Here is a 12,724-nt window from a genome sequence, read left to right on the forward strand (position 1 = left end):
TAAACAATGTCCACACATCAGACTTTACAGCATTAGGTTATACAGGAGCAAAAATCCAGAGAGACACACACACACACAAACACATATATAATGAAACATTATAGCGGTCATAATGAGAGTCAAATAAATGTTTAGACACAAAGAGCCAACATCTAAGTTTGGTTGGTCTGCCACTGATCCAAACAATGAAAACACACAAATGCTGTCCAAACAACGCTCATGCACACACTCAGCACACATCTTTGTGAAAACATGAAGCTAACTGACGCTTAAACCGTCAAAATTCTTCATATCTGGATTATGTAATTCGTCGATAATAACATTAACATTGTTTCGATGACAAAGATGAAGATGCGCTTGGACTGAAGTCGCTAACAGACACACAGCGTCTACGACAGGTGGCCTGAGACGCGCCAGACGCTGACACAGACAGACATGTGTGAGACAGGAGAAGGAAGCCAAAACGACAGACCAGTCGGACAAGAAGATGGAGCGAGAGAGAACAGAGAGGAACAAGGAGGTAAATACCAGAGCAGGAGAAGGGACGTTTCCTTTGGGACTGGTGACTATGCTGTTTTTCGCACTGTTTGACTGTGGCTGTGCAGAACACAAAACAGTGTTAAAGGGTGTCAGTGGGTGTTTAAGGGCGAGAAAAGAGAGAAATACAGAGAGAAAGAGCAGGAGTGATAATGTGTTCAGCAGTAAGAGAGGATTGTGCTTCATCTGAACACACAATAGTTCATGTTTGAGCTCAATGCTGGTTTTAAAAGCTTCATTTGTTCAAAAAAATTTGAGTGAACCTCATGAACCGGTGAAGTACATTTACATGTCAACGTCACATTCCACCACAAAATGAAAAAGAAAAATATGTAATTTTAGAAAAATTAAGCTTATTGTTGGGACCATTCAAATGATTTACTTTTTTGACAATTATTTTATGACAATTTAGCACATCTGATTACCATAATGTGGATGGTTTCAGTTTTAATTCCAGATGTTTTCAGTTTTAATATTGTATTATTTTTAAATAATTTATTAATTAATTTAAGAATTAATATTATTAAGTGATAGATAGATAGACAGATAGACAGATAGATAGACAGAATGATAGAACTATATAGATAGATAGATCGATCAATAGGCCGAACGACAGAACGACCGAACAACAGAATGATCGATAGATTGACAGACAGACAGGCAGACAGATAGATAGATGGAATGATAGAACGATAGATATAGATAGACAGATAGAAAGAATGGTAGAATGATAGAATGAGAGAATGAGAGAATGATAGATGATAGATAGAACGATAGATAGAATGATAGAACCATAGTGATAGAACGACAAAAGAACAGAACAGAACGAGATAGATGATAGATAGATAGATAGATAGATAGATAGATAGACAGATAGATAGATATAATGACCGAACAATAGATAGGACAACTGAACGACAGATAGAATAATAATGATAGAACGATAGATAAAATGACAGAATGATAGAACAATAGATAAAACGACAGAACGATAGATAGATAGACAGACAGATAGATAGACAGATAGATAGACAGACAGACAGATAGACAGATAGATAGATAAACAGAGAGATAGATAGACAGATAGATAGATAGATAGATAGACAGACAGACATATAGATAGGTAGATAGATAGATAGATAGATAGATAGATAGATAGACAGACAGACAGACAGACAGACAGACAGACAGACAGACAGACAGACAGACAGACAGATAGACAGATAGATAGATAGATAGATAGATAGATAGACAGACAGACAGACAGATAGATAGATAGATAGATATTTAGATAGATAGATAGATAGATAGATAGATAGATAGATAGATAGATAGATAGATAGACAGAATGACTGAACAACAGATAGGACAACTGAACGACAGATAGAATAATAATATAGAACAACAGATAAAATGACAGAATGATAGAACAATAGATAAAACGACAGAACGATAGATAGACAGACAGATAGATAGATAGATAGATAGATAGATAGATAGATAGATAGATAGATAGATAGATAGATAGATAGATAGATAGATAGATAGACAGACAGACAGACAGATAGGTAGATAGATAGGTAGATAGATAGATAGATAGAGAGATAGATAGGTAGAATGATAGAACCATAGTGATAGAATGATAGAAGAACAGAACAACAGAACAATAGATAGAACGATAGACAGACAGACAGACAGACAGAATGACTGAACAATAGATAGGACAACTGAACGACAGATAGAATAATAATATAGAACAACAGATAAAATGACAGAATAATAGAACGACAGATAAAATGACAGAATGATAGAACAATAGATAAAACGACAGAACGATAGATAGACAGACAGATAGATAGATAGACAGACAGACAGACAGACAGACAGGTAGACAGATAGATAGAGAGACAGGCAGAATGATAGAACCATAGTGATAGAAGAACAGAACAATAGAATGCTAGATAGAACGATAGAATGATAGAACGATAGAACGATAGAACGATAGATAGATAGATAGATAGATAGATAGATAGATAGATAGATAGATAGATAGATAGATAGACAGACAGATAGACAGATAGATAGACAGACAGAATGACTGAACAACAGATAGGACAACAGAACGACAGATAGAATAACAATGATAGAATGATAGATAAAACAACAGAATGATAGAACAATAGATAAAACGACAGAACGATAGATAGACAGATAGACAGATAGATAGATAGATAGGTAGATAGATAGATAGATAGGTAGAATGATAGAATAGTAGAATGAGAGAATGATAGATGATAGACAGACAGATAGACAGACAGATAGATAGATAGATAGATAGATAGATAGACAGATAGATAGATAGATAGAATGGTAGAATGAGAGAATGATAGATGATAGATAGAGCGATAGAACGACAGATAGATAGATAGATCGATAGATTGATAGATAGTAATAAATAGTAATGATTTGTATTTTTTTTCATTAACGTAATTAAAAAATAAATGTTGGGAAAATGTGTAAAATTGGGATGAAAACATTTTTACAATGCAATATCTTCTAAAAATGTCATCATTTCTTTAAAAAATAACTTTTTTGACATGAAATGTGGCCTAGACAAGATCTTTACAATTTTTTTTAACAAGATTCGCTCTTTTAACATTTTTTTTTAAATAATTACAATGTATCACATTGGACTGCTGGAAAATACAGTCTGCTTTCTGACAGCTGGTTTTGCATGGTTTCTATGTGGTCCAAGCTGGTCATTTGCTAATCCAGATGGTAAATTGACTTGGTTGGCCGTGTGGATAAAGCTGGTTAAAGCTAATATATCACCCTGGACCAGCAAAAAACAGCTTTTCCAGCTTAAGAAGCTATGTTTTTTTTTCAGCAGGATGAAAAAAAGGAATCAAAATAAAAAAATAAGCAAACAAGTAAGCAAACACTTCTTGGTCCATCATTTTCTTAGAGAAAGTCGCAGTAGGAAAGCACAACTAGAGGAGAGTCCTTATGGATCTACAGGAAGTACAATCACAGACAACAGCAGACAGACACACAGACACAACAAAGCAGCAACAGACGAAAAGCCCAACACAAAAGACATTCTGCGCCACAGTCTAAAACAAACACAATGACTCACTACAGCCCTACAATAATGTCAACCCAAAAACACTACGACCCTCACCTGCGTCTGAGGAGTCATTTAATGCCATCTGACCCTTTAAATCAACCGCTTGACATTTGAGCAAGAGAAGAATCAATATAGATCATTACAGAGGAAGAGTAGATTTATTCCACATTGTGCATTAAATGACATAAAAGCCCAACAGGATGAGCAAATGAATGACTGGATAAACAAGAGTGAGATGAGAAAGGGACGGAGGGATAAAGAGATTAGGATTAAATATCATTCTCACCATATACTGAACGGTGGAGCTGGATTTCCGTTTCTGGGTGGAAAGAGGGGTGATGGAGGGATGGAATGAGAGAGTTAAAATACATGTTATGATGAAGGCTGAGATGAACATTAATCACACAGAATCGGACAGACGCATGAGAGGAAGGAAGGGTGAGAGAAGGTGCGCGTGTGAGTTTCTGGCAAGAAAGTGAGTTTGTCTGCTGGATAAAACATTAAGGCCTTCTCTTCTCAGATCTTAATACACACACAGAGCTGCTGATGGGATTGAGTCAGTGCAGGTGTTGACAGGACTGTTCCTGTGTCTTTACAGTCATGAAATTACTCACAGAGGAATTCAAAAGTTTATGGTTTTCCTATTGTCTAAGCAAGTTAGAGATAGAGGGACGACAGAACAAATAAGAGAACAAACAAAGGAAGGACAGAACGAACAAACGATATATAGAATAACAGAATGATAGATTAAGTGATATAACAACAGAATGACAAAACGATAGATCGATTAATAGATCAACAGAACAACTGATAAAACAACATAATGACAGCATGACAGACAGAAAAATAGAACTACAGAATGACAGAAAAACAGATTGACAGATCAATAGATCAATAGATAAAAAGAGATGCAATACAACAGACAGATAGAAAGATAAAGCAATAGATCGACATAACGATGGATAAAATTATAGAACAGAACAACAAATAGAATGATAGATAAACAATAGAATGATAAATAAAATGTACAATCGAATGACAGAATGATAGAACGACAGACAGATAAATAGAACAAACAATAGAACGATAAATAAAATTAACGAATAGAATAATAAAGAAAATTAATGAATGATAGTTGTATAGTTAGTTAGAATGACAGAATGATAGAACGATAGAAAGACAGACGGAAAGATAGAAAAACAGAATGAACAGCAGATAGAATATAGATAAAATAGATAAAATGAGCGAACGACAGCTAGAATGACAGAACAATAGAATGATAGATAGAACGCTAGATAAAATGACAGAAAGATAGAACGATAGATAGTTTGACAAAAGGATAGAAAGAACGAAAGAACAAATGAATGAATGACAGAATGACAAAATAACAGAACGAAAGATAGATAGAATGATAGATAAAATGATAGAACAACTATTAGAATGATAAAATTAAACAAACGATAGTTACAACAATAGAACGATAGACAGATAGATAGACTGACAGAATGACAGAACAAAACAGGATGATAGAATGACAGAAAAAAAAAAAAAAAAAAAAAAAAAAATCAGAATGAAAAACAGAGTAAATAAAATTAACGAAAGACAGATAGTAGAACAATAGAATGATAGACAGACTGAATGATAGAAAGAATGAACGAACAAACAATACATAAAATGATAGAATGATCAACAGAATGATAGATAAAAATTAACAATGAACAAAATGATAGAACGATAGATAGATAAAATTAAAGATACAACAAACAATAGAATGATAAATAAACGAACGATAGAACAACAGACAGACAGAACGAACAATGGAACGATAAACAAAATTAATGAATAGAATAATAAATAAAATTAACGAATGATAGCTAGTTAGAATGACATAATGACAGATAGACAGAATGATAGAACAATAGATCAATTTATAAATAGAACATTAGAATAATAGAATGATTCTATTGATTATCAACCATAGAATGATAAATAAAATTAAAAAACCAACGATAGAATGATCGAATGATAGACAGAACCACAGACAGAGCGGTAGCTAGATAAAATGATAGATACAACGAACAATAAAACGATAAATAAAATTAATAAACGAAAGAACAAACAATAGAATGACAGAACAATAGAAGGATAGACAGATGGATAAAACAAACAATAGAATGATAAAAAATTACGATCAATAGTTAGAATGATAGAACAATAGATTAAATGATAGATAAAATGAAGAATAAAATGATTTAATGAACAAACGAACGAACGACAGAATGTCAGACCGATACAACGATAGATAAAATGATAGAATGAAAATCAGAATGATAAATAACGAATGATAGAAAGAACAACAAAACGACAAACAGAACAATAGATAGGTAAAATGAACAATATAGTTGATAGAATTATAGATAGAATGACAGAATGACAGAACGATAGATAGATAGATGATAGATGATAGATAAATACTTTAATTTCCTTAAATTACATTTTAGTAAACTCGTCTTCCTGTCACTGCAACGCTACTTCCTGTCCCTTTAAAGATCTGTTGTTTCTTTCTCTCTGCACTTGTGTTTGTGAGGGTCTGTAAAAGTTAAATCACACTGATCTACACTTTCCCTCACAATTCTTCCTGCCGTGATGCTCTTCATCGCACTGCAGCACGAAAGGCAAGACAGCGAGAAAACCAGAGCGCAGAAAAAGGAGGGAAATGTCAAAATGGAGGAGTGTGGCGAGCCAGTTGCTAAGCAATGAGTGAGGCGCAGTGGAAGTGTCTATTTCTGTCTCCCAGCTCCCCGGGTTCAAACCGCCAGCTATTCCTGGAACGAGAGCTACATTCCCTCTCGCCGCAGCTCTCACGCTCACACTCCGGATCGGGATGGATATAGTGGATCCGGAGCGAGGCGTGGGAGGAGGAATCATGGAATGATTGGCGGCGAGAGACGGAAAGTGCCTCATTAGTGCGGCTGACAATCACAGGGCCGTTGAAAGATCACACCTGTCCGAGCGGGTAATGAGAGCGCTAGGAAAAATTAACAGTTTCCGCCGCAGGTGCAGTTTTTGAGTGAACTTGTGGAAGAGATCCACTCGGCGGCTAACAGGAAGTCATCTCAACTAAGGATGAGAACACAGTCTGAGTGAAACACTGATGTGGGCGGTGAGCCGTGCTGATTCAGACTCGACCGCAGTCAGATACAGAGAGAAACTGAAAATACAACATGCGTACTGGTTACTACACTACCGTTAAAAGGTTTGGGGTCAGTACAATTTAAAAAAAAATTAAAAAATACATATTTCTACTCAGCACAAATGCATTAAATGTGACCGAAAAGTCACATGTAATGGAGTAATGGATGCTAAAAATCCAGCTTTAATCACAGGAATAAATACATTTGAATATATAGTTAAATAGAAAATAACTGTTTGAAATTGTAAAAACATTGCACAGTATTACTGGTTTTATCAGGGTTATTACAGTTAAGCAAAACTAAATTTGAAACTAAAATGTAAAAAAAAATATCGAAACAAAATAAGCCATAACAGAAATAACATAAAATATATTAAAAAAATTATAAAATAAAAATAAACATAAAATTAATAAAAAATTCTATAATATTACTTTATATATAAATATAATAAGTATATTATATAAATGAATTTATATATAATTATATAAAATATATATAATTTTATAGTAGTTTGTAATTTTATTGTAGTTTATATATACACATATGTTTACATGTTTACAATTATAATTAATTTCTATTGTTTTAGGTTTAGTTATTTTAGAAATAAGTGTTATAAATAATTTTAAATATATATATATATATATATATATATATATATATATATATATATATAAAAATACATTTATATATATATATATATATATATAAATAAATAATTGTTTTGATACATACATTTAATATATACAATTATTTTAATAATATATGTAAAGTTATATACAAATATATACACACATAAACATAGATATTTGTATATATAAATATATATAATATATATATAATATATATATTATATATATATATTTTTTTTTTTTATATATATATAATTTATATTTATTTTTTATATAAATAATTTTATAGTAGTCTGTAATGTAGTTTTTAGTATTAGTAGTAACAACACACACACACACACACATTTATTTATTTAATTATTCTATTTAAAATTAATTATAATGAATTTGTATTGTTTTAGTTTTGGCTATTTCATATTTACTTTTATTTTAGAATTTTTTTTGTAAATATTTATATATACATATGTGTGTGAGTGTGTGTGTGTATATATATATTACATTACAAAAACACAAGAAAACTTCAAAAATTTTAACTGAAAAATTATATATGATTCTGAGTATTACTGCCAAACTCTCAATGATACTGAAATAACACTGTATTTTTGATTAAATAACTGCAGTTTTGCATAATAGGAGCTTAAGAGACTTCTTTTAAAAACCTTACCGGCCCCAAACTTTTGAACGATAGTGTGGATGTCAATATTGGTTTTGCGTTTTGTGCAATGTATTACTGGAAGCATATCATATTAGGACTTTTGGGCTGTGAAGCTACAGTTTAAGCAAGATCACTAGACTGTACAAATTTTAAGCGTCATCTGAGACACTTCAGCCAAAACATGCTCATTTATGCAGGACTAAATGTTACAGAAACCGCAGCATCAGCGCAGGACAGTGTTGCAGAATTTTCCTTGGAGTGCATTTTAGCGTCGACCTCATAAAAACTTGCACACTAAAAGATTACGTAACGTATGATTAATGCTCAGAGTGGAGGGGATTATTCTTCAGATTAGACTCCACATCCAATCCCTAATAGAGAGCAGTCACAGTTTCATTTCTAATTCTGCGGTGCAATAGAGGTGAAAGCCGACCTTTTTACTCTGTCTGAGAGGATTATATGTTATCAGAACAAATGAACCTGCAAGTGCACTCTCTCTAACAGCTCATTACAGGTCGGAGGTCAACATCTGTGCGCGTTCACCTGGTGCCGCGTGACGCACGCCAGGCGGGACCAAACGGGGCGAGTCAAACAATGGCTGAGGCACTATGGGTAAATTATATAAAGATAATGAGATAAGATGCAGATCAGAAGTTAAAGAAAGATCAAGGTTTAGCGCACAAGCTTACACTAGAGCTGGGCGGAATGACGCAGTGACGACAGAAATGGGTCAGCTGGTAAAGATTCTGCTAGACTCTTTCTATTGTAGCATAAATGTGTATAAATGTAGGGACTTCAAGGTTGCAACCAGAGTTGTTGTTAACTATAGTTATTAAATTGGCCAAATAAGGTGAAGCTGAAGTGCAAAAATTACTAAAACTAAAACTCAAAAAAAAAAAAAAAAAAAAAAAAAAAAAAACTAAATCTGAACTTAAAGAATCAGAAATAAATAAATAAAATAAATAAAAAATAGAAATGATGCTTTGACAAATAAATAAATAAGTTTAAGTTGAAGTACTAAAATTACTAAAACTAAAACAAAAATAAACTAAATCAAAACAAAAATATAATAAATAAATAAATAAATAATTAAAAATTATGCCTTGGCAATTAAATAAAATAAGTTAAAGTTGAAGTAATAACATTTCTAAAACTAAAACGGAAATAAAAATAAACCAAATGGAAACAGAAATAAATAAATAAATAATAAGAAATGTTGCCTTGGCAATTAAATAAAATAAGTTTAAGCTAAAGTACTAAAATTTCTAAAACTAAAACTGAAATAAAAATAAACTAAATCGAAACATAAACAAACAAACAAATAAATACATAAATGTTCCCTTGGCAATTAAATAAAATAAGTTTAAGTTGAAGTACTAAAATTATTAAAACTAAAACAAAAATAAACTAAAATCAAAACAGAAATATAATAATAATAATAATAATAATAATATAAAATAAGTTGAAGTACTAAAAGTACTAAAACTAAAACTGAAATAAAAATAAATCAAAACAGAAATTAATTAATTAATTAATTAATTAGAAATGTTGCCTTAGCAATTAAATAAAATTCAGATACTAAAATTTTTAAAACTAAAACCAAACTAAAAACAAACTATATTGAAACATAAATAAATAAATAAATAAAAAATAAATAAAAACAAAAATTAGAAACATTGCCTTGACAATTGAATAAAATAAGTTGAATTTGAAGTACTAAAATGACTAAAACTAAAACAAAAATAAACTAAATCAAAACAGAAATATACTAATAAAAATAAAAATAAATAAATAAATAAAAATTAGAAATGTTGCCCTGGCAATTAAATAAAAACTGAACTAAAAATAAACTGCCTTGGGTCGGCGCCAGTAGCCTTGTGGGCAGCGCGCCACCATTGTGCTAGGGCGTCCCGAGTTCGAATCCACGTTCGAGGACATTTCCCAATCCTGCCCCCTTCTCTCTCTCCCACTTCACTTCCTGTCATCTGTGTATCTGCATCTGTCCTATTGCAATAAAAGGCAAAACGGCCAAAAAAAAAAATAAATTGTTGCCTTGACATTTAAATAAAAACTGAACTAAAAATAAACTAAATATAAATATTTAGAAAAACAAAAACATGCAAATGACAAAAGCACATAAAATTACTATAATTAAAAATAAAATATAAAAATTACAAATGAAATATGAATTGTAATGAAATAATAAAAAATTAAATCTAATTCAGCATTTAATGATAGCCTATAAATAATACTAAAACAACACTGGTTGCATCACAAATAGTCACAGTTGCTCCTATAAGATAGGTTACTTTAACCCGAATATGGCTCATCCAATCACATTTATCTGTATTGCTGATTTAAACTGAACTTTTACTTTTTCATCCATCAAGTTCCAAAAATAAATAAACAAATAGATTCATTGTAACACATTGTATTAGTATATATTTGCATTTTTGGATTGAATTTCATGAAAAAAACGGCTTTATTGTGATATACACGGTGACCGTAATATAATATTATTCATATTATGAAATAAGATCACTACACCGCCCACCACCAGCTCATTGTCCAGCTTACTTAGCAAAATACCAATGAATCTAATCTCACAGAATAGACACAAACACACACTGTTAGAAAGGACAGAACACAGAGACAAACACTGCAAACGCAAACACACATCTGCTTCAGCTCAGACACACAGTGGACGCCAAAACATCCACCCATTAACAGACAACAAACGTTCAGGAATCCCTCCTCTACGGGAAACTGTGCTTGGCGGATGTGAACAGAAAGAGAAAAAGGTATGAGAAAGGGAAGAAGAGAAATAAATTAAACAGGTCTTACCTTGACATCGGCCTTCTTGTTGAGCAGGCTCTTGGCTGCTGTAGACGGGGAGAGAGGAAGCGCAAACATCAGCACGCTGGGATGGGAGCAACAGTCAACATTACCGGAGCGCTAATGGTGCTCGGCCAAACATGTCACATAACCGTCCGAGCCAGCCGGGGAAATCCCTCCCGCCCCACATCCAGAGGATTACAGCCGGCTAAAACACTACATGTGGAGCGCACGGCCGCACACGCCTCACGACAGGAGCGTGTTAACGTTTGCACGGTGCGGCCCACAGCAAAACCTGCTAGAATTAATCACGAAACGTGACCGAAACATCGCGTCCAGGAGTGAGGGGTTAGTGACTGCCATGCACACGCAGGGGATGTGCTGGTGCACATGCAGAAGAGTGCAAACACACACACACACTCACACAGTGACCTACCTAAATGAAAATATAACATGAATTTCTGCTGGTTTTAATATGATACAAGCTAATACATATTCATAAAACAAGGTAAATTTACTTGAAAAGTGCATTAGGTATTAAGATATTTTAGATTTTTGTTTTGTTTTAAGCATAACTAAATTACCTGTGTTTTATGCTTGAAAAAAGATACAAACATAAAAACTAAATATAAAAATAAATATATATGAAAACAGGTATTCATGTATAGGTATATATGTTTAAATGTAAAACTACTGTAAAACTAACTTAAACCCTGATTTTGTCCCTAAAATACACTATTTCCCCATTTTTTTAAATAAAAAAAAAACATTTACACTATTACTGCAATTTAAAATAACTACCTTTTCTTTGAAAATATATTTTGAAATATTTATTTATATAAGCAGAGCTTATTTTAATATAAAGCAAATGAATAGTCAGTAAATATCCAAAAAACAAGATCAATTTACTTAGCTAAACTGCATTAGACAAAGATTTTTCATACACTTCTTTCCTTTGTTTTTAAGCATAAACCTAACAAAATTACCTGATATATAATAATAATAAATTATTTATTTATTTATTTATTGTCTAGACATAATTTTGGTATAATTTTGTTTTAGATATATTTAATTTCTATTTTATATTATTATATATTATATATATTGCATTTTAGGAGCATAAAATAAAATGTAATAAAATAAAATGTTTAGGTTTTTTTCCTTTAAATCAAGATACAAATAATTATGGTAAATGTACAACTACTGTAATACTGCAACTTAAAATAACCACCTTTTATTTGAAAATATATTTTGAAATATTTTTTATTTACATAAGCATAGCTTATTCTTATATAAAGCAAATAGCTAGTAAATATCCATAAAACAATAAAATTTACTTGAAAAGTAAAATTGCATTAGACAAAGATTTTTGATATATTTCTTTCCTTTGTTTTTAAGCATAAACCAAACAAAATTACCTAAACTCTACACTTAAAATAAAATAAAAATATATAATACAACATATACAAGAATGGTTACTTTTTTTTTTTAATTAATTGTCTAGATATAATTTTGGTTTCATTTTGATTTAGATATATTTATTTTTTAATTTAAATTTAATTGATTTTTTGCAGCATAAAATAATACATTAAAATAAAATAAAATACACTTTTTCCATTTTTAAAATGGGGGAAAACATTTAAGATACCATTCAAATGTCTGGGGTCTAAAAGATTTTTTTTTTTTAATGTTTTTAAAGCTCTCTTTTGCTCACCAAGGCTGCATTTATTTGACTAAAATACAGTAA

General features: G+C 31.5%; 1 protein-coding gene across 1 annotated transcript in view; it reads right to left on the reverse strand.

The window, feature by feature from the left end:
* LOC127171585 (calcium/calmodulin-dependent protein kinase type II subunit beta) overlaps nt 1–12,724 on the reverse strand; it is a 91,276-nt gene that overhangs the window by 21,118 nt on the left and 57,434 nt on the right. Inside the window, 2 exon segments of the mRNA XM_051120325.1 lie at nt 529–597; nt 10,987–11,024. Coding sequence (XP_050976282.1) covers nt 529–597; nt 10,987–11,024 — 107 coding nt within the window.

Source organism: Labeo rohita, chromosome 10 (assembly GCF_022985175.1).
Source record: "Labeo rohita strain BAU-BD-2019 chromosome 10, IGBB_LRoh.1.0, whole genome shotgun sequence".
Lineage (NCBI taxonomy): Eukaryota > Metazoa > Chordata > Actinopteri > Cypriniformes > Cyprinidae > Labeo > Labeo rohita.